Source organism: Dermacentor albipictus, chromosome 2 (genome assembly GCF_038994185.2).
Source record: "Dermacentor albipictus isolate Rhodes 1998 colony chromosome 2, USDA_Dalb.pri_finalv2, whole genome shotgun sequence".
Classification (NCBI taxonomy): domain Eukaryota; kingdom Metazoa; phylum Arthropoda; class Arachnida; order Ixodida; family Ixodidae; genus Dermacentor; species Dermacentor albipictus.
In genome coordinates this window covers 202,159,407-202,183,449 of record NC_091822.1, presented here as the reverse complement: position 1 = coordinate 202,183,449, position 24,043 = coordinate 202,159,407, and the positions used below count along the sequence as shown (strand labels likewise).

The 24,043-nt window shown below is 46.4% G+C and overlaps 1 protein-coding gene across 3 annotated transcripts in view; it reads right to left on the bottom strand.

The window, feature by feature from the left end:
* mTor (serine/threonine-protein kinase Tor) overlaps positions 1-24,043 on the bottom strand; it is a 504,957-nt gene that overhangs the window by 233,964 nt on the left and 246,950 nt on the right. For all 3 annotated transcript variants that reach the window (XM_065435416.1, XM_065435418.1, XM_065435417.2), the window contains 2 exons: positions 18,461-18,590; positions 745-935 (listed from right to left, as the gene is read on the bottom strand). In XM_065435416.1, coding sequence (XP_065291488.1) covers positions 745-935; positions 18,461-18,590 — 321 coding nt within the window. The remainder of the gene's footprint in view (positions 1-744; positions 936-18,460; positions 18,591-24,043) is intronic.

Genomic DNA, 24,043 nt, shown 5'->3' with positions numbered 1-24,043 from the left:
AATTGCTATCACAATAAAGAAATAAATAAAAACCATGCAGTGCCGCATCTGCATTTTTATCTTGGAGGTCCTGAGAGGGAGAGAACCGGCACGCAACAGACGGCCGACGATGGAAAGAGCAAAGCTGCGCGGCGAAGATCATCGCCAACGTGCTGCGCACCAGCACTCTCCCCATCCACGATGGTGCGGACTTCGCATTATCGGTGGCAGTGCGGATTTCAGTGTGAATTAATGGGCTGCGTTACATATTACTTTCAATACACTGTTGGACGGACCACGGCGGCTACTCCGAATTACCCGAAATTTCGAATTAACGAGTTGTGAATTAGCAAGCTTTTACTGCACTTAAAACCTTTAACTCAAGAATGTTTCCCTGGTGGCACAATTATTTTCAAAGAGGCCCTTCAATACAAGCTAGAGCTTTTTTTTTCCTGGCTATACAGATGCTTCAAGCATTTCCTTCTGTGTTAATACTGAAGTAGTTATTATTTCATATCTATTCAAGAAATCAAGGCAATACTGATAACTGCATCAACATACAGTGGCTGTTTTCAGAGGCGCTGCAAAGGAAGCACTGTCAGCCAAAATATTGTGCCTCCAATGTTGAGTTAAAGCCAAAACAGTGTTTGTAGTGTGAGGTAACTACTGATCTTCTCTGCCTGACCAACAGTTTGCTCGGGCATCTGTACCTCAAGCAATGCAGCACCAATGAGAATCCCAGAACCATCACAGTGGTGAACCAACCTGTGGCACATACGGGACACAACGTAGGCCGAGGCTCTGGAATATGAAGACGACTGCCTGAACGACGTTGGTGTGATGCTGGCTGAGTGTGGGGTCACGCATGATGCGCATGAGTGTCGACACCACCATGGCTGGGTAGAACTCCTCCAAGCTCCCGCCCATGCTCACCAGCATCTCGCTGGCACTCAGCTCTGAAGGCAATGGGTGCACAATGCAACTCTATCAGGCTCTGTCTCATGCATGCTCCACAGCCCGCAACTGCCAATACATGACAGCTCGTCGTCAAGCTGTCAAGCTGTGAACTGTCAAACTGTCAACTTTTCAACGGTGAGCATCTCCAACAATCAGGTTCTGCACCTTTATCGCCAGTGGCACCAGTTGCAGAAGTGTTGGGAATAAGCAGCTATAAACAAGGGACAGAGAATGAGAGAACACAAAATGTGGTGCTGCTTTATTTTTTATTTTCACCTGAAAGGTATGGGAGTATGCTATTTAAATATTCAAGATGGCGCTTCAAGATAGCACCACAAAAGAAGAAACATAAGGGTAGATGCAGAGCTGTAATCAGGAACAACCTCAAGAAAGATGTGTCATAAGAAGCCAACAAACTCTGACACCAAGGACAACATAGGGTAAATTACTTGTGCTTAATAAATGAAACAAAGAAACGATAAATTAGTGGAAATGAAAGTGGATTAAAAAACAACTTGCCACATGCTCCACGAACTGAGCTACTGCGGTGCCGTTTCCCAGTCGCCGCAGTAGCTCAATTGGTAGAGGGTCACACGCATAATTCAAAGGTTGTGGGATCTTTCCCTGCCTGCAGTAAGCTGTTTTTTCATCCACTTTCATTTCCATTATTTTTTGTTTCTTTATTTCATTTATTAAGCACAAGTAATTTCCGCTATGTTGTCCTTAGTGTCCGTGTTTGTTGGCTTCTTATGATATGACTAATAAAAATCGCGCCGCTCTGTTAACCCTTCTCTTCTCAAGAGAGATGATGCCATAAGCCTATCTACAACTAAGGGCAAATTTATGCAATTTACTAGGGGTAAGCAAATATGGAATAGTAGATTTCAAAAAGACTATCGAATTGAATCAAGACAAAAAATATCTAATCAAATATAGAATATTACAAACTTTTTCACAAAATTTAATGCTTACAAATTTTGGGCAAGAAAATACGATGCTGCACATGCTTGGGAGTCTACTAGCATTGGATAACGAGAATGTAGCAAGCTATCAGTCTTATTAAAGGCCACACCAGATAAGTATTGGCCTCGAGCTCCACAACTGGAAAAGCTGGCGCCACCGTCGGCGTGACGTGCTAGGAGGGATCACGTGGACATAGCGGCCGCGTCGGCTGCTTCGGGCGCGCCGAAGCGAGCTGAAAATGAGTTTAAATTCCCTCGTACGCTGCGGTCCTCATTTAGTGGCGAAATTTTCTCCCTTAGAGTGTCTCCTTTACAACGCTTGAAAGCACTACAATAGGTATGGCTGCCTTTGAAGGCGCGCAACATGGTAGGCTACTGCTAGGTGCCACAGGGCCGGACGCACGTAACGGAGGCTGGTGTCAGTCTTATTCACACGTAGCCGCATGACAAGAAGCTGCGTGAAGCTTGGCTCGCAAAAAATAAAACCGGCGAACAGTCATCGGCTACAACTCGGGTATGCAGAAAGCACAGACGCGAGGAAGATTTCTGCTACAGCGCCCGGTCTACGATGTTCTGAAAACGCGCACCGAGACGCTCGCCCGAGTCCGCTGCCCGACTAATGTCATGACGGTTTGGTCTATGAACTTGTCGATGCTATAGATACTGGCAAGTTCAGTGGAGTGGAAAGGCAGCGGTAAGAAGCACATTTAAATAAAGCATGGTATATGGTCATGTTTGTGTTATGAATTAATGCACTGGATTACAAAAAAGAAGCAGCGAGAAATAGCACGCTGAGAACACCGATAAACATACAGTGCGACGCAACTCGACAAAGAGTATTGAAAGGTAAAAGAATTTAGAAGAAAAGAAAGATTGAATCGTCGCGATGGCACATCACAGTCCCCGTAGGCGTCAATGTCTCTACAATGAAATTATTTTTGAACAGCTCTGATAGCGCCCACGCAACAATGGTTGCTTGTATACTGTCAAATGCTCATATTCTGCGGCCTAAAGCTCATGGCACAGTGCGAAAACGCGCGCGCGGTGAAAGCGAAACAGTGCGCGGACAAGCATGCAGACGCGCAGTCGGTCGCTGCGAATCTGCGCGATTGCTGCATTGAGGCTTCGTTTTATTACGCTCTATTTAGTTATACAAACGCTATAAGAACATATTTCACATAGTTTGCTCTCAGCGTTTACCTACCTTTCACGCAAGAAGCTGGTTCGGGAGACTCCATCGCGGCGACCACGCGCAGTGGCGTTCACTGTACGTATTCGGTAAAGAGATAGCGTCTGTAACGATTGTGTGCTTTCAGTTTGCCCAAGATTATTATTTAGACAGTAAAAAACTTCTCTTGTTTCGAAAGTACTTACAGAATTGTCCGGGAGAGCTCGCGCGTGGTGTTTTCAGTGAGCGTGCTGACAGCAAAACCTATGAGGAGTGTGCCATGTGATCCCTCATACTACGCCAGCGAGGCGCTTCCGATAGATGGCGACTCAGTAACTCCTCGCTGCCAATGCCACCACCCATTACAGCTCAGTTCTAGTATATGACGGTCTGGAAAATATGTTTCCTTAATAAACAGAATTCCTGTTGAACAGAACCTACAGTTTAATAGTGGACCTGAGGTATTGGCAATATTTTATTTATTGCATAGAAAGTTTTACTTTCCAGTTTTTCTCCAAGACACAGAAGGGCTATCCCTACTTTCCTGCATGTGGATTATTGTAAGGCCAATCTGAGTGACAGACGTACGGACTGCCCATCACGTGACTCTATCGGCAGTTTCGTAACCCCCCATCCCCCCGCTCACTTTTTTTTTCTCCGTTCATCCACCATTCTCATGAATTTCAGCACTCCAGAAATAGACAGACACACAATTCAAACATGTTGAACATTTATCTCGAAGAAAAAAACTAACAAAAGAAAAAAAGAACAGCAAACTACCTTGACACACTATAAACACTATACACACATGATGCACTCCAAAAACTAGCTATACACATAAAAAAGAAACAAGACCTCAACTACACATTGTTCCTCCACTCGACTAACCAATGTGACGTCACGAGCAAACGAACGTTCTGCTTGTTGCCAGTTGTGTCAGACTCCGGCCCAGCGTGGCGAAGGATGTTGGCCTGTGTGCTTCCGATGCAGCGTGGGCGTTGACCTCCGACAAGAGCGATGTGGTTGTAGTCTTCCGCACAGATTCGCGTGACACAGGGCATGGTCTGGGCCGCTCGGCTGTTGTGCCGCTGATGTAGCCAAGCAATTGCCTTCGTGGCACGGGACAGCAACCAGTTGCGGCAGCATGAGGTTGGACAGGGGCTGCGGAACACAGCCACGGCGATGCAGTCGAGGCTCAGGAGCCGGAGTTGTCGCTGGTGAACTCACGAACATCCCCTCTCCGGTCCGTGGTCCCCGCATCTGCTACCTCCCGTCTCCAGAGCATAGCTGGAGAAGCCACTGTCTTGCTTTTCGACCATGTCAGCAATGCCAGCTCATCTCCGCCTATGTCTCCTTTTTCTTAGTTTCTTCTTCTTTTGCGCTTCACACGCTTCACACGCTTCTCCTCTGCGGGTCCCTTCTCCATTTCGTTGACCAACGTCTTTGTCTTTTTCACATTGTCATACAGGTCTTGCCAGTGACTCAAGGCATAGGCCTTCATTTCAAGAGTTTTTTGCATAAAAAACTGCTCATCACACGCTTGTCACACCCAGTTCGAAATGAATGATCACAATGCCACTCCATATGTCCACTGTTCATACATCACCTCAAGGCACCAAACAATTAATCTCTTCACTGCACTTAAACACAACTCTCTGCACTGCAAAAATACAATTTACATGGCTTGTTGTCTTGTGAATTACCATCGGAACCTAAGTAAATCTACTCAAAAAGTATGCACCCACATTTTCTCTCCCTTTAGTATATTTGACGTGAAAACAGTACTCTTGCAAAGCGAGGCTCCACCTCATTACTCTTCCATTTGTTAACTTAGCCTTACTCAAGAATTATGTCCCCACTTGCCATTTTGGTACCGTTCTTTGGCACACATCACAAGACCTCACGTATCTCTTCACGTCACTCTGGATTCCGGGCCAAAAGAACTCTTCTGTAATCCTTGCCAGGGGTTCTTTTACGCCCTGGTGACCAGCCATGACACTATGATGTCCTAATCCCATCACTGTCTCCATAAAGGCCTTAGGCACAATGAGCTGCTGGGCCTCTCTGCCCGAGCTGAATACGCATATTCTAAATAAAATACCGTTGTGCATAACAAACTCAAACGTAGTGCGGCTTCTTTTCCTTTTCACTAATTCTCCTGTCTTCTTGTGGCACAATCTGACCAACTCGCCCTTGTCTTGCTCCTTCCTGAAATGAGCGGGCGTGATGCTTGACCACTGAATTGCAGGTACCTTCAGGGCTGACATGGGTGCCTTGCTCTGGGTTTGGGCTGTAGTTCGTACAGCCGACGATATAACTAGACGACATACCCCAGTTGCCGCTTCTCGTGAATGGTTGATGGACAGCTTTTGCTTGCTCACTTCTTGACGTGGTTGTTCACCACAGTCATTCATCTCTCTTACTGCAATAGCCGTACTTCTCTTCCAGCTCCAATCTGGATCATCCACTCTCCGTACTCCAGGTACATTTCCTAGAATTAGATCATATAATAGCTCTTCAAGGCATTTTGCCTTAAGCCACCCGGTATAATACGGTGTGGAGACTTGAATACAGGCTTCAGGTAGGTACCTCACTGTGTTGTCAAACAAGGTAACTTGCGTTAGCACTCTGGTCAGATCTTTTTCACATACCAGGCTCCTCTGTACTAAAACTGTATTTATACTGCTATTTCCTAGCACTGTTGCCCGTTGTCCATGAACCTCTCCTTCTACGGCAGGTAGAACTTGTTCCTTTGGGCCTCCTTCCTTTCACTTTTCCCTCGGTACCTGTTGACACTCTTGAGCCTGGTTCACCTCTGCGCAGTTCGGTTGCGAGTCGGTTTTTCCGCACTTGCCTATTATGCACATTGTTTTTTTTTTGTGATGTGCCAGACGTACACTCATTCGCATGTTGTACCTTTCTATTGCATAATTGACACACTATTTGTTGGTTGGAGCGGTTGTTCTCTACGTGACAATTAACGGCACAGTGCCCGGTACGATTACAGAAAAAACACCTTAATTGGGGTGGGCGCACTCTCTGGGTCCTTTTTCACTTTTCCTAGGTTTGTCAGCCCCTGTGCCTCCAAAATTTGATCAGCGTGTTCGGCTAGATCGTTAAGTGAATCCAAATTTCTCTCACTTAAGAAGACACCCAGATTATGGCTATAGCAAGCTAAGAATTGCTCACTGACCATGCAATCACCAACCCTCACATAAGTCTTCGCGACATCGGCCATTTCCACCCACCAGCCAAAATCATTTGACAGGCGGCACGCAAATTGCTTTCCCATTTCTGTGTCTTCCGGCTTACAGTTTTGGAATCGCTTGCGAAAACATTCCGCTGTAAGTTGGAATCTTTGTAGTAGTGCCTTCTTAACCTTGTCATTATCTAGGGATTCAGAGGTAGTCTTCCTCCCAGAGACACTCAGTGCCTCACCTACCAGGCATAGACTTAGGGCTGTGGTCCATTTGCTCCAGTCCCAGCCTTGTGCGAGCGCTATCGTTTTGAACTGATGCAAGTATGCATCCAAGTCGTCACGGTTTTTTTCGAATGGTGCATTAGCTTATGCAGACAGATTTTGTTGGCTTTTGGAGACTGCGAGCCAAAGGACACTGATGCCAAACTCTCGTCATCGCGGTGACACTCCGTTGCTAGTGCCAATCTCAGTTTGAGCTCTAAAATTTCCTTCTCCCTAGCATGCACTTCCCGCACTTCTGCACGTTCGGCCTCACATTTTTTTGGAAGATCTCTCTCTGTTTCTCAATAAATTTCAGTGCTTCGTCCTGGCTGTTAACGTTTAGAGAAAAGCCAGGTAATGCCTCGGAACTTGGCAACCCTAGTGCATCACTTTCACTCTCACTTTCACTGTCACAGCTGAGCAGCGACTTTCCTTTGCACGTGCAAGCTGTCAGTGGCAGACTGCCTAAAGATGCCAAAGGCTTACGATTCTAGAAATGCGGTCTTTGAACGCTGATGAAACGGCTGCCATCTATCTTGTAGAACACAAAAGCTGAATTAATGTTTCTTACGAGGCACTGAAGAAGTGCTGACATCTATGTGATAAAATAAAAAAGAGCGAAATTACCACGGATTTCAAACACTGGCACTGCAGTCTTCTACGCAGTTGGAGAAAAACTAAGTGGACGTGTCTAGTTGGCCTAAGTCGCTTTGAAAACACGAAAATTGCCATTGACAAGCTGTAGCTGTCCAAAGCAAATTAACCATGATTGCATTGACGAGCTGAGGTCGTTCAAAACACTTAAGGGGTGAAGTCTGACATACATTTATGTTGCGATATGATGCAGTTATTGCATAAAAGGCATCGCGGACCTGAATCTAGTTACGTACCACTGAAAGAGCGCAGCACCACATTTCTACGACCAGTAGTTCCACTTGCGTTCCTGACGAGAACATGCTAGGTCCCATACTCCAAGCATGGAGTTGTGCATATTGACACGTGTACTTGTCTTTATCAGGCGACAAGTTTTGTCGCCTAACAAATGTTATCGCACAGCGCGGGACGCGCCTGCATGTATCCGAAGTTTCTGGAAAGTTATCGATGCTTCTATCCGCTGTCTGTTGTCGCCGAACATTGTGTTATCTGATTTCATCGCTTGACACGAATGGCGTAGAACATTTTAGAAGGCATGCGGGTCCCAACGTTTAATCTGGAACATTCGATGATTGCTGTATAAAAGCCGACGCGCTTGACCCGCTGATCAGATTTTCGACGATCGCCGAGCGTGTTCGCCGCTATCTTTGTGCTATAAGTGTAGCCTGTTTTGTGGGCACAGGTTCGCCCAATAAAACAGCCGCAGGCTACAAGGACTGCCCCCGGAGCACGGACTTTTGCCCGAGACGACTAGGAGGATGGCCACCAAGTCCACCCCAATGGCAGCACCAGCGTAACCCGTCGTGCTGCAGCAGCCCAGGGAGCCTCCGACGTTCCGCAGTTCAACTTTCGAGGACCCGGAAAGCTGGCTTGAGACGTACGAGAGAGTCGCTACCTTTAACAACTGGAACAGCGACGACAAACTGCGATATGTGTTCTTCGCTTTGGAAGACGCGGCCAGGACGTGGTTCGAGAACCGAGAAGCAACCTTAACGACCTGGGAACTTTTCCGAAGCGGCTTCCTGCAGACATTCGCAAGCGTCGTACGCCGAGAACGAGCCCAAGCGCTACTAGAAACCCGGGTGCAGCTACCTAATGAGACGACCGCGATCTACACGGAAGAAATGAGCCGTCTCTTCCGCCACGCCGACCCTGAAATGCCCGAGGAGAAGAAAGTCCGCCTGCTGATGCGTGGTGTGAAGGAGGAACTCTTTGCCGGAATGGTACGAAGCCCGCCGCAGACTGTCGAAGAGTTTCTTCGCGAGGCCACCAGCATCGAGAAGACACTCGAGATGCGAAACCGGCAATTCGACCGCCGCATGAACTCGACAAATTACGCCAGAGTTCAATCACTGGCCACCGACGACCTGCGCGAGACTATCCGTGCGGTCGTGCGGGAGGAGCTACAAAAGCTGTTCCCACCACCACAGCCACAAGTGGCTTCGATTGCCGACGCCGTGCGTGAGGAGCTCCAACAACAACTTGGAGTAGCCCCTGTATCGCCCCAGCCTGAGCGGCAAGCGATGACCTACACCGCCGTCGCACACCGTCAAGGTCCCCCTCCGCGACCGCGCCAGGGCCCTGTCACGCCGCAGTTCCGTCGTACGCCGCCGCCACGGCCAACACGACCACCCGTCACCCAGCGCACCTACGCGAGGAAGACGGACATTTGGCGTGCTCCTGACCACCGCCCGCTCTGCTACCACTGCGGAGAAGCGGGTCATGTCTACCGACGATGTCCATACCGGGAGATAGGACTGCGTGGTTTCGCCGTGAACGCTCCGCGCCCGCAGCAAGGTGAACGCCCCCGCGATATCGCCGACTACCTCGCTGCTACTCAGTGGAGCTCTCGACGACCCTCGCGTTCGCCATCACCAGGCCGCTACCTGTCGCCGCAGCGCCGACCATACACTGGCCCAGCCCGGGGCCGGTCAGCGAGCCCATATCCGAAAAACTAAAAGCAGCAAACGATGGAGGTGCGGTTGCTGTTCGTCGAACTGACGAAGATCCTCCGCCGCGGACGAAGATACCGAAGAAACTACCTCGACGACATAACGACACGCCGCCGTCCCGACAAAATCGGAAAGCCAAGACTACACCGATGAAAGACGACTTGACGACGCGACGTTCCAACTTCAGTTCAACACGACGCAGCCGTGATCCGACGCCAAGACCTAACTGTAACGCAAGACAAAGAACCACCGACCTCGACGTGCTTCTCAACGGCCACGCAGTCACCGCCTTAGTAGACACAGGAGCTGATTACTCCGTCATGAGTGGACCCATCGCCGCCCAGTTGAGGAAAGTTAAGACTGCATGGGAAGGCCCTCAAATTCGGACCGCTGGAGGACACCTGATTACGCCGACAGAGATCTGCACGGCAAGAATTACCGTTCATGACCGGACTTACCCTGCCACCTTCGTTGTCCTCCAACAGTGTTCACGAGACGTCATTCTCGGTATGGACTTCCTGAACCAACACGGCGCAATCATCGACCTGAAGTCGAAGTCAATAACGCTGTCGGAAGATAAAGCGATACCGCCGGAGAGCCCTCGTAGTCACCATGCCTTGAGTGTGCTTGAAGACCAAGTGAGCATCCCGCCCCGCTCCAGCATTGTTATTTCGGTCGGCACCGAAATACCCGCTGACGTAGAAGGTGTCATCGAAGGCGACTGACGTCTCCTGCTAGACCGTGAAATTTGCGTCGCAAGAGGGATCGCTCGACTGCACGGAGGAAACACGAAAGTGTTGCTGACAAACTTCAGCCAGGAGTTCAAGCACATCAACAAGGGCACGACGATCGCGTACATCGAGGAAATTGTGGAAACCAGTAATGGGTTTGTCCTCTCGGATTCCGCCGCATCTACCCCGACGACCATGGTTCCCGAACCAGACTACGACATTAATCCAAGTCTCCCAGTGATTAAGCAACAGCAGCTCAGAAGTCTGCTCCAACGGTACAAAGGCTGCTTTTCGACGACATCGAGGATTCGACAAACACCAGTCGCCAAGCATCGCATAATCACCGAGGAGTACGCTCGACTACTCCGCCAAAGCCCTTACCGAGTTTCGCCGCGAGAACGCGAAGCTATAAGAGAACAAATCGACGAAATCCTGCGCGACGACATCATCCAGCCGTCGAAAAGCCCGTGGGCATCCCCTGTTGTCCTGGTGAAGAAAAAGGACGGAACCCTGCGTTTCTGCGTTGATTATCGTCGTCTGAACAAGATCACGAAGAAGGACGTATACCCCCTTCCACGGATAGACGACGCATTGGATCGGCTCTGCAACGCTAAGTACTTCTCGTCGATGGATCTCAAGTCTGGCTACTGGCAAATAGAAGTCAACGAGAGAGATCGCGAAAAGACCGCCTTCATCACGCCAGATGGCCTCTACGAGTTCAAGGTCATGCCATTCAGACTCTGCTCGGCGCCTGCAACTTTCCAGCGCGTCATGGACACGGTGTTAGCAGGATTGAAGTGGCAGACCTGCCTTGTTTACTTGGATGACGTCGTCGTCTTCGCCGAAAATTTCGATGATCACCTTAGGCGGCTTACGACAGTACTAGAGGCCATCAAGTCATCAGGGCTCACTCTGAAGCCAGAAAAATGCCGCTTCGCTTACGACGAGCTTCTGTTCCTAGGCCACGTCATCAGTAAATCCGGAGTACGCCCCGACCCCCAGAAAACAGCTGCCATCGCAAAGTTCCCGCAGCCCACCGACAAGAAGGCAGTGCGTAGATTCCTTGGCATGTGTGCCTACTACAGGCGCTTTGTCAAGGACTTTTCACGCATCGCCGAGCCGTTGACACGTCTAACTAAATGTGATGTTGAGTTCAAGTGGGAAACGCCGCAGGCCGACGCATTTGAAGAACTCAAACGACGCATGCAGTCGCCGCCGGTACTTGCGCACTTCGACGAGTACGCCGATACAGAAATCCATACTGACGCCAGTAGCCTAGGCCTCGGTGCCGTTCTAGTCCAGAGGAAAAACGGAGTTGAACAGGTGATATCTTACGCTAGCCGGTCACTGTCAAAAGCGGAAGGCAACTATTCTACGACCGAAAAGGAATGCCTCGCCATCGTTTGGGCTACAGCTAAATTTCGCCCTTATCTTTATGGCAGGCCATTCAAAGTCATCAGTGACCATCACGCGCTGTGTTGGCTAGCGAGTATAAAGGATCCTTCAGGACGACTGGCGCAGTGGAGCCTCAGACTACAAGAATACGACATCACTGTAACCTACAAGTCCGGACGAAAACACTCCGATGCCGATTGCCTATCACGCGCCCCCATTGACCCGCCGCCGCAAGATGACGAAGATGACGACGCCTTCCTTGGCATGATAAGCGCGGAAGACTTCGCTGAACAGCAACGGGCAGACCCGGAGCTAAAAGGCCTGGTGGAATATTTGGAAGGGCACACCGACGTTGTCCCCAGGGCATTTAAGCGCGGATTATCTTCCTTCACGCTTCAAAACAATCTCCTCGTGAAGAAGAACTTTTCACCAGTCCGCGCCAACTACCTTCTTGTTGTCCCGTCAGGACTTCGTCCAGAAGTATTGCACGCCCTACATGACGATCCGACTGCTGGACCCCTCGGTTTTTGCCGGACACTATCGAGGATACAAGAAAAGTATTATTGGCCGCGCCTGACCGCCGACGTCGCCCGTTATGTCAGAACATGCCGAGACTGTCAGCAACGCAAGACACCGCCGACAAGGCCAGCCGGATTACTACAGCCAATCGAGCCTCCTTGCCGACCATTCCAGCAGATCGGCATGGACTTGCTGGGACCTTTTCCGACGTCAACAACCGGAAATAAGTGGATCGTCGTGGCGACAGACTACCTCACCCGCTTCGCTGAAACTAAAGCACTGCCGAAAGGTAGCGCACCCGAAGTGGCGAAATTCTTTGTCGAAAACATCCTGCTTCGACATGGCGCCCCAGGCATTGCGGAAAATTGCGGATGACGTTCAGCGATCCGATAACTTCTCTGAGAGAGAGCTCGTTAGCATCGTTGTCGTCGCTGTCATCGCACATGGTCACAACAGAGGTAGCTTCACTCTCCGAGTCTGAGTAGCATGTTTGTTGATCATTTTCGAAGTTCAGATACTCGGTGAAGCCGACTGCACCAGATTCGCTATCCTCTGTGCAGAGTGCATTGATCCGGTCGCAATACTCAGCTCCTTCTTCATCAAGTGCACATGAATAGTCAGCATCAGCATCGACGGTGCTTTCCTTCGAGAAGCCAGCGTGTTCAAAACACCGCATGATCAAAATGGGTTCCACTTGCTTTCATGCATACACAATAAGGCATATGGCCCCAAGGAGGTCTCGATGGAGTACTCCTTGCCGTTGTCGTAGCAAAGGAGCATGGGCTTGAGCCAGTGGTGGCGCTAAATCTTTCTTGTGTGGTGAATGACACTTTGGTCCGTTAGCTATGAGATTGACGTGGTGTTCGAAGGAAGAAATACCATCTTGATAGCTTTCAGGTGTGGGATGTCACCACGCTCCAGGCAATTATCAACAACGAAGAGTACATTCCTCCCTGTGGCCACGAACTTGCAGTCAAGCTGCCGAACGTAACCTTCAAATATTGTGCGTGTGACACAGGCTTTCTTGTTGTGCCGGTAGATAAGCTCATCCCTTGGTGGCCGCCGCACATATTTACAGCAGCGAGGCTTCTCACTCTTTCCAACTACGAGTAGTGGCAACTTGTGTTTACTGCATATGTTTGCGCCGAACATAACGGTAATTCTTTCCTTGCCCTGCTTTCGACCCTTGACCACGATGTCCTTCGCTGCGAATGTTTTTGTGGGCAGCATCTTATAAAAAAGGGCTGCCTTGTCAAGGTTGTACATATCGTCTGCACCGTACTCGCTAAGCAATAGAGCCAACATGTGTTTCTTCCAGTCGTCAACGACGCTCTCGTTTGCGCTGCCGCTCCCACCATAGACAGCTACGATGGTCAAATTATTGCGCTCATTAAAATGGGTGAACCCTCCATTGCTACACTTGAACTCTTCGTGCCCAAGTAGTAGAGCCAAGTCGTTGGCATTCTCCTGCAGTATCGTTCCACTGACGGGAATGTGGGCTGCGTTTGCTTTCTGCAGCCAGCAAAGTAAAGCTGATTCGACATCTTGGTACGTGGGAGCCTGTACTCGCGACTGCTTCGAAGAATATGTCTTGCTGTAGGCCTCCAGTATCTTCGACTTGTCCTTCAATATTGTGGACAACGTCAAGAGGGGCACGCTGTGCCTTCCAGCCAACTCGGTCTTGGAACACGTGTTCTTACCCACATCTTGGATCAAGCAGAACTTCTGCTGCAGTGCTAAAGTTTTATACTTTGGCATCTTCGCTCACTGGCACTTCTGCCCGGTCCGGAAAAAAAAAGAAGAACACCACGCTAGCTGCAACAACCCTAACCACTGCACACAAATAAACAATGCAGACCGGTGTTACATGCACACACGTCGCCAAAAGGCAGCCAGTGGCAGCAGCACGAAACATGTGTTGACACTGTGACCGCTGTGACTGCAAGGAGAAGACGTGCTTCACTGCACGTCTTCTCCCCAGCAGGTGTGTGTTTCGGCAGTGCGCGGGGCATACGGTGGACTGATTTTTGTGCTAGCAGTACTACGGGTCGGGCTCTTTGTCTATGAATAATCGCAATTGCTATGTGGCGTCACCTCGCGTCTCTGAATGGCACTCATTTCGTCGGGTTTGTGGTGAAATGGGGATCGAGAATTGCCGCATAGCACCCCAAATCTTCAAATTACCCGGGTTGGCCTAGGCCGCCAATTCGAATTATCCAGTTGAATTTACATAGGAAAATATGGGACCACAGGAAATCTTCTGAATTATCTGGGATTTCGAATTAACAGAGTTCGAATTAATGAGGTTTTACTGAGCATGTGTTGGTGGGCTAGTTGGTTAAGCATAATTACAAGGACGGCGCCGAATACAACAACACACGAAGAAGGGGACATGAGACAAGCACGTAGGCAAGCATGTAGACAAGCACAGGTTTTACAGTTGACTCCAATCCCAACTTCGATGGATTTTTACTAGGAGTGAGCCAATACTCGAATATCACAATCAAACCGAATAGTGAACATTCAAATAATTAGATTCACGAATGGAATACCTGCTATTAGTTTTTTTTTATGTATTTGGTGCAGAGATCCTCACAGTGCCACATGTTGTGTGTGCCATGGAGCCCCTTGTGCTTGATGCCACACAAGCGAGCACCTTAGTTTGTTGTTTTTGGTGCAAAAGGAGTGCCAAGCGTGCCACAGACGAGCCACCGGTATGTGGAATTTGTCTATGCACTTCTGCCCTATTGCATGCGCTCCCCTACATCAGCCCGATGTTGGGATTGAACGCAGAGCACCAGAATGCCAAATTCGTAGACTAGCAACGTGCCAGCCAGGGCCACCTATGTTGGTACAAAGTTTGTCCATGTTGACAGGACCAATCGAAACGATGACGAACGCGGACAGAGAGAATGGCAACAAAAGCAGCGCATATTTCATAAAGTGTAATAGAATGTGTGAAGATGGTGCTGATTGGCTACTGGAAGGCATGCGGATTGTGTTGGATACGAGGCGCGACGAACTTCAACACAAGCATCAATCTAACCAGTATGCGTGATCTCGTGATGAACCACTTGTACAGCCATATTAACTGCATAGATGGCTTGTGGCCCGTTACGACAATGGCCAGCGGCGAATTTTTGCCTTGGCCATTAGGCCTAAACGGCGCGCAATTGTGGCTGCTTCGTCAGCTATCGGCAACTAAAGTTACAGTTTGGTGTTGAATCAATGCAGATCTTTTTGCAGCCGCTTGCATTACATTAGGAAAGCTGACAAATCACCTCGCAAACAAAATCAAGTGTTTGGCATGGCAACAGTGTTGCTCACAGTTGTGATATTTGTTACACTACATGGTAGCCTCTCATTCCCGATGCCGTTCGTAGATGCACATTGGTATTTTTTTGTTGCTTCGAGCAACCCGTTACGAGACCAGTTTTTAATATACATAGTGGGGACAAAAGTGCCATGTGACTAGTTTGCTGACCGCCCAGCTGCATTCATATGTGTGGACGGCGGATTGACACATTCATGTGTGGACAGCGGACTGACGAGAAAAGGGGGGAGAGGGAGGGGGCATTGTGTGAACTTTCCATGATTCTCTTGATCTTTGACAGGTGGCAAATAATGCTAAACCTGAAAATGAAAAGGTGCTTGCTCTGCTGTTGGCGCTGACCACAATCAACCCGCACAGCGCCAACGATAGCCACATGCTAAGCAGTAATTGTGTCAAGTGATGTGCGGTCCGTGCTTTCGTCTGTCGGGCAGATTGGCCTCACAATAAACCACTTACCATAAAGACTGGAAAGCCCTTTTGTATTGTGAAGTCAAACTGGAAAGCAATACTTTCTATGAAATAACTAACAGTCATAATAGTACACAGGTCAACTTTTGAACTAAGAGCCTGATTGGTACTTAGTACAACATAACATCTCTACCATATAGACTAGTGTAAGGGCCGCATTCTGGACTTGGCAACCGAAATTTGCAAAAAAAAAAATTTCCAAAAGAGAATCAATTGCGTTCAGCGCCTCAGTGCCGCACGCTGCGTAGTTCCATGTGCCGCTACCAGATGGTGAGAGGCACGCGTTCACTTCTGATGCAACGGATCCGGGGAGTGCATAAGTCACCAGCTGTGCTGGCACCATTTTGACCAAAAGGTTTGGTCCCATGTGAGGGCTGCACCTTGTCAAATTTTTGAAAGTAAAAGTCCAGCCCTTATACTAGTCTATATGGTAATATTTGTTTCATAGGTAAAAAAAATCACTTAATTCTATTCAACCGACATCCCACAGATAAAAAATATTTTCAGGATATTTATCTAAAGCTGAATTGTAATCAGTGCTGGTATACTAATTTGGAGTTCCCTTTAATTAAAGTAGACTGTATTGTATATCTTGATTTTTATGTACCAAAATTACTGATAGCTTGCTACATTCTTGCTATGCAATGCTAGTAGGCTGTTATCATGTTATCTTTGCCCAAAATTGTAAGCATTACATTTTGTGATAAACTTTTCTAAAACTCAATACTTTATTCGACATTCAGCTTTCTTGATTTGAGTCAAAATCTACTATTCGGTATTCACACACCCCCTATTCTTACATTACAGATTGAACTTAACAAAACCACCGCATGCCACGTCAGCAATTTGTGAAAATACCATTGAGGAAGCAGCGTGCAAATCTCATCGCTGTGGGATGAGTGAGTTGAAAGGATTTTATTCGTGCTCGCAGAGTTACAATTGTATGGGGATGGACTTGGATGTTCTGTAAGCTGAAAGCCACTTTTAAATCTAATGACATCGGTGTAGTGTTGGCAGGGCTTGATGTAGCACAGCTGGAGGGGAAGGGCCCATAACAGAGAGGCTGCGAGGTGCCACGCACCAAACATGTGCCGCACGAGAAGCGAGGATGACTCGTTCCAAAATGAAGTTTGTTCAGAAACTGAAACCCGACAAAATTACCTGGTTGACTAGTTGCCAATGTGAAACAATCAGCCAGATTGGCCCTTAAATGGCATACTCTTTGGATACATGGCCAGGTTTGTTCAAGCGTGATTCACAGTGCAGAAGACTACCTTTAATTTCACTCTGGTTAATTCAATTTTTGCTTGTTTGATCATAGCCAAACGTCTTAGCTGAAGGCCCTGGCCAGCGTCCATGCATTTCGATGGGCCCAAACTTTCATTATTTCGATCCTAAAATTGGCTTTCGCTAGTTGATTTGAACTTGACCGGTCAGCACGCATGTGCCTGACCCCTGTGGTCACCCCGAGAGCAACCACTTTAGTGGTAGCGTCTCTCAGCAAAGATTAGGGGGCAGTAAATGCTCTGAACATATATGTCATATTCCATTGAAAGCACCCATTTGCACACTGCCTTTCAAGATTTGCAAGTAATAACTGTAGCTCACAATGTCTGATTGCCTGGTTTTACCTGACACTAACACGTGCCTTTTACTTTTGTTCTTTCTTTCTTTTTCAGAAAAATTGGGCGAAAAATTGGCTGCGTGGTGCAATTGGACAATGCCAAAACCTACTGGGCGGCGTCTGCATACTTTACGGCATATCATAGCAATATGGCTGCGGAGTTGATTTTAAAACATAATGCAGCGATGCTGAATTTAGAAAACTGCCTGTGTTGTATGACACATATTAAGCAACACATTTTTCTTGCTAAAAAATTGGATGCACGCTAGATTTCTACTTTGTTTAGGAGCTTTAATGTCATTTCTGCATTAGTTTTCTACTTTGGACATATAGAAAGTGGGTGCACATTTGATTCAGGGGCGAGTAAGAATCTGGAAAATACTGCTAAATGAATCAGCTATTTGTTTTTGCGTATTTTCTGCACCTTGTTTAATTCAACCTGCAGGGTAAGTTGATCAATTTTGGGGTGCCACATATGAAGTCGACAGCACAAGTGTACTGATGATGGCGAAATGCATATACATATAGGCTGATTTGCTTCTGTTCATTTCTACCTTCTCCTGAATAAAATTGAGCAACAAGCACTTCCACGCACTTGAAGCACACTGTATCTGAGCAATACCAGCTTTTATGGTTAGCATTGCAATCAGTATATCAAAGATCATGTGCAGAAAATGAGTAAACTTTTGTGCATTCAACACGCCCTTGGAGAACCAAATCGGTGAATTCCAGCTTTTTACGATCTTGGGAAACTGCAAGACATGCGGAGATGTTAAATAAGGTTCAGGTAGGCGTATTTTTTGCATTTTGAATACTCCATATATCGAATTATTTTGCAATCCCCTTACAGTTCAGTACATCCGGGATCGACTGTTGTGAAAACACTTAAGACCAACACAAGAAGCTCTATGCCAAAGGTCTTTAGAACTAAGCATGTCGTGTATACTTTTTTTCCTAATCTAGACTCTAATTATAATCTAGAAGCACTTTGATAAGAAGATGCATTTGAAGATGAAGATGTGCTGTGGCCCAAAATCTCAACATCAAGCTTCAACCTTGCAGGGTCAAATACACTGGTAAATGTGGATACATAAAAATTTGACCTAAGTAATCTTAACTCATTTTAATCTTGCACTGACAGTGCACTTCCTACAAAGCAGATTACTTTGGATTTATCATTGAATATTGTGCATCAAAGAAGCTGACAGGACAGCTTGCACATGCAATCACTTGCAGTTGGGCAAGTGATTCACCAACCTTGACTTTCGGGTGGGACCACACTGATGCTAACAACTGCTCCTGAATCGCTGAAGTCATCAATCATCCCCATGTTTAGCTTGTGCTTGAATGGTTCCAGTGCCCCGAGCAGTCCCAGCACTCGAATAGCCTACAGAAGTTTAAGGAAAAGTGCAGAGGTAGATCAGAATAATAAAGTGTTTTTGCCTTGTGCATGATAGCTGTGGAAATGTTATTTTTTTTACATCTTAGCATATTACCTTTTTAAATGTATCTTTTTCTACAAAAGAAACAGATGTTCCAAACACACACCAATTTTTTAAAATACTTTGGCAAACTGACAACGACAACAATGATGACAGCATTATTTATAACGTTTTGGCACAAAACACCTTACGATGAATGTTGACATTCATGCGATCAAAATTAAAGCAATGTAGTGAGCGACATACCATACTGCCACCACAGACACATGAAGTAGCAATCTCACTGCCAACCACAATGCGAAATTGACCGTGACACAGTATATCTAATAATCACTGCAGCTCAGTTGAAACACTACAGTAGCTCTAGTATCCTGGCTGCAACTTCGTTGCAATGGCTCTCCATCAGGCTACAATGCTGAACATGGAGTTGTTTATTGTGGATGGGGCACTACTGCTTTAATATACCAATACTACTAATATACCGATACAATATACTATACTCAGAGGCCACGGGGAAAGAACAGGAGGCGAAACTATAGGTTGGCACCAGCGTGAGTCAAGATAATCTCACACTGGGTGGGGAGGAGACATGCAGTTTCAGACGTGCTATCGTGCATTGGCGAATGGAGGCACACCACCCCTTACAGTTGGAGCAGAGCGCCTGCAGCCGTGGTCTCTGACGGCATCCAGCATCGTCTTTTACTGGCCACTTGCACTCAAGGCATAAAGGATCTGTAGCTCATTTCAGTACAGATATTTTTTTTCAAGATTTATATTTAGGATCACATGTTTTTTATGCGGCAATGAGAGGAAGAAACCAGCACACTTCAAAGAGCAGATGACCTCTAATCATAGCTAGGCGAGTATACAAGACTGCACTTGGAGCTTTACAAATTTGTTGACATAATGAAAGATGAGAATTTGTCCTCATGTATTAACATGCACCATAAGAAATGCCTGTTTATCTATATTTTATTTATTGGGTACCTGCTTCGCCATTCAGGCATTACAGCAGGGAGAGTACAACCCATATAAACAAGCACTCAAAATTACATTCACAAAGCGTGGAAGAAATCATCATTTGAACAAATACAGACAGTGTCAGGTGGTAGAGTATTCCAATCTCTTATAGTACGAACAAAGAAAGAGTAGCGGAAAGTGTCCTTTTTAAAAGGAATCTGACATATTTTTAATTTGTGATCTCCCCTTTTAGAAACATATGTGGGTGGCTGAAAATACAATTCTCTAGCTATCCCCGTTTTAGAGTAGTATATGTTATGAAGAACTTTTAATCTGAGATTTCGACGATGGTGTTCAAGAAGGTGCCAATTTAATGCTTTATTGCTTTCTGTCATGCTAAGCATCCTGTCATAATTGCCAAGGACAAAGCGAACTGCCCTGTTGTGCACCTTTTCTAGTTTATCTACAAGTTCTGTAGTATACGGATCCCAGCAAACACGCGCATACTCCAATGTACTGCGGACATGTGTGAAATACAGTTGCTCCCTAAGTTTCTGCGGCAAACTACTGAAGTTACGTTTCAAGAAACCCAATGCTCCGACAGCCTTATTCCTAACATGAGCAACATGTCTGTTCCACCTTGGATAAGCAGAAAAAAATACACCTAAGTATTTATATTCTGTCACTTGTTCAAGAGTAGCATTATTTATAGTGTAATGATTGCTGTCGTATGAGCGCTTCCTGGTAAAGGTGACGTGGACACTCTTTTTCCCATTCAGTGACATTTTCCATTTTTTTCCACCATGTGGCAATCAAATCCAAAACATGTTGTAGTGCTTGTTGGTCAGATTCGCTGTTGATGACCCTATATACTATACAGTCATCTGCAAACATTCTAAATGATGATGTAATGCCCAAAGTGATGTCAGTAATGAACAACAAAAATAAAAGTGGACCTAAAACTGATCTCTCAGGTACACCACAACCACAAGTCACAGGAACATATTCAGAGGAACATCTGTTAAGAGCCACAAACCTCTGTCTTGAGCGAAGATACTCGGCAATCCATGCGATAACTTTGTCAACCAATTTGTAACCTCGAAGTTTAGCAATCAGTAGACTATGTGTAACGACGTCAAAAGCTTTTTTTGAAATCCAGAAATATACAGTCAACAATTTGTTTCTTGTCAACTGCTAAGACTAGCTCATGAGTGAATGCAACCAGTTGAGTCGTACACGAAAAACCATAACCTTGCCGAAAAACCTTGCTGAAACCCATGCTGGCTAGGACGAAGAAGGTTATTATTGTCAAGATGAGACATGATGCAGCTATAAATCACATGTTCCATAACTATACATACCATGCTAGTTAAGGATACTGGTCTGTAATTCTCAACTCTGTCCCTCTGTGCACTCTTATGAATTGGCACAACTCGGGCTATTTTCCAATCACCAGGAACAATGTGCTTATTTAAGGAATCTTGAAATAAGCGACACAAGTACAAACATAAAATGCCAGAGCGATTTATAAGGAATGAAGCAGGGATATCATCCAGACCACACGCTTTTGTTGGTTTCAAACGCTGTAATAATTGCTCGATGCACATCACACTAAACACAACCTCAGACATTTTGTCAGCTTCAACTAGAAAATCAACACTATTAACCCCACTAATGTTTGAATGAGTAGACTGAAATACTGATGAAAAGTAATTAACAAAAATTTCGATCTTACTTGAGTCATCATTAACAATTCTGTCGGACCAGTGCAAGGGTGGAACAGAAGTGTCATCCTTCTCTTAACATATTTTTGACATTCCTTAGGATCGTCCACTAATATCTGCTCCAAGTTCGCAAAGTATGTGCATTTAGCAAATCCAGCCAGCTCTCTCAAGCTACATTTTAACTCAACTAACTGTATGTGACGACTATCCCATTTCTTAGTTTTAATCTGCCGATAGATTCTTCAAATTTTTTGTAACAAGGAACGGCGTTGAGAGTGAAACCATGGTTTATCTTTTGCACGTTTAAAAGACAAGGTTCGAAGGGGAATAAAGTTATCTTGCACTTTGAAAAGCTTGTTTTTAAGTATCCCCCATAACTCTTCCACATTTAATTCATCGGCCAATGTGTCAAAAGTAGGAAAATAAGATTCAAGCACTAAGCCCTATTACAGTAAAAGCTCGTTAATTCGAACCGCAAGGGGAAGCCGCTTCAGTTCGAATTAACGAAAGTTCGAACTAACGAAAGTGAAGGAGGGCAACAGTACACTGCGATTTGGAAGCAGTAGGGCATGTCAGAAATTTGGCGTGTCAAAAAGTGATGGTGTGTGCCGCGGGCACACGCCATCTTCAAGTCGAAGCTCTGGGTCCGACTGTGCCACACCACCGATGTCCACCGAAACGAACGTTAGCCGAGGCTTAACACCATCTCAATGAATCGCGACGGTCGATACCTCCTAAGCTGAAAATAGAGGTGCACAACCGATGAATACTGCCGAGACAAAGACGCTGAACATGTGAAAGTGGCGAAGGCCCTGATTCGTTGGTTCTTGATTGCAAGCGCAGCTGCGACGTACTTGATTCGCTTTGTTTTGGAGCTTGCCGTGCCATCTCCGCACAACATTAGCAGCTGTACAAGATTTGCAAAGCCTCCGAGATTCGCAACGGGTAAGAAGTCTCGGAGGTTACGTAGAACGGAGAGGCGGCAGCGGCCGCTGCCTTCTGGCTGACCCTGCGTCGGTTAGATTTTTTTCCGATTTTGCCTTCTCTCGCCGTTCTCTCCGTTTCGGAGGCAATACAGCCTTGTGTGTAGGCAGTAGGCGCGCTTCTCTGGCCGTGTGCCAGGCGAGCGTAGTTCGAATTATCCGTGAGGGAACCTTCTCGCGTTCGAATTAACGGACTTTTTTATACATAGACTTCTGTGGAGCTTGGCCGGACCAAATCGTACAGTTCGAATTATTCATAAATTCGAATTATTGAAGTTCGAATTAACGAGCTTTCACTGTATATGCATACTAAGTTCTAGGAGGTTTTTTTGATACACACACATTTCGAAAGATAGTGTCGGCTAGAATAACATTATGATTGCTTATACCAGGCAAAACACGCACATTTGATACAGTGCTTGGTGCATCACAACACAACAGATCAAGTACATTACCAGTACTATCGTTACACGTAGGGCCTCTTACGAACTGATGGAGCATATTTTCGTGCACAAACTAAAAGAAAGCTGTATATAAACTGCTGTGGCAGTACGCGTAAGCATATTGCCAGATCCCTAATCTATACTGGGAAGATTAAAATCTCCTCCCAATATAATGCGATCCCTTTGAACTGTCTCAAGAAAAGTAGTCATTTGTGCAACCTCATAATAAGAAGCACCAGGGGTTCGCTAATAAGATCCAATGAGAAAACTTTTACCATTTTCGGCCCACAACTTGCAAAATACAGATTCACATTGCAAATCAGAATCAACTCGAATACAGGGCAAGTCAGATCTTACAAGAATAAATATGCCTCCTCCCCTTGATTCACGGTCCCACCTAAAACTGTGATAACCAAGAGGGAATATTTCTCTATCGAGGACCGTAGAATCGAGCCATGATTCAGTTCCTAATACTACTGCGGGCTTAACAGAATTTAATAGTAAATTAAAATGATCAACTTTGTTTCTAAGGCTTCTACAATTGACGATCAGGAGTCTGAGTCGATGTGTCACCACAGATTGAAACAACGGTCATGTTTCGAGTATGTTAGACATAGCTGCTGAGTGGGGAAACAAAATTTAATTATATTTCTGTAGCACGTTTGGGCAGACATGGACAGATGGAACAGCAGAGCAGAGCAGTGTCTGCCACTCACTTCGAGCAGTCAGAATTATCACTTCGTAAGTCCTGATGTTCCCCTACTGCTACTCTACGATGTAAGTGTTCACTAATAGATGACAATGGGGTGCCGATGCTTCCTCCCAAACTGTAACAGTGGATATAAGTCCTGCGCGAAAAACGTTTGAACTTTCAAAGCTACAAGTGACCCTGAACACCTGCAAGAGTGGGCGAGAGCTATTGGAAGAGAGGATTGAGAAGTGACAATAAGTGACTACGTCTGTGAATAGTATTTTCCCAGTGGAATGGTCAGCAGGCGTAAATATTATGCTGAGGTTGGAGGCGCAGTCATCCTTGACCAGCTAAAAAAGTCTTTCGTTGCTCCCTGCGATGGTATCTTGCGTGTTTCCAAAGCTTCGACTTGACTTGCAAAGAAACCAAGAGCCAGGCCAGAAGATCTTTAATATTACCGGTGAAATCAGCGCCAAATGAGTGAAGGTCGCCATTACTTGTAACAAGTCAGAAGTTGTCATTGATGACAGTCACAAACTCCAAAAATGCTGTGGACATTTAGGTGAGCTTGATTGCGAAGGAGGCTTGCACGTCTGA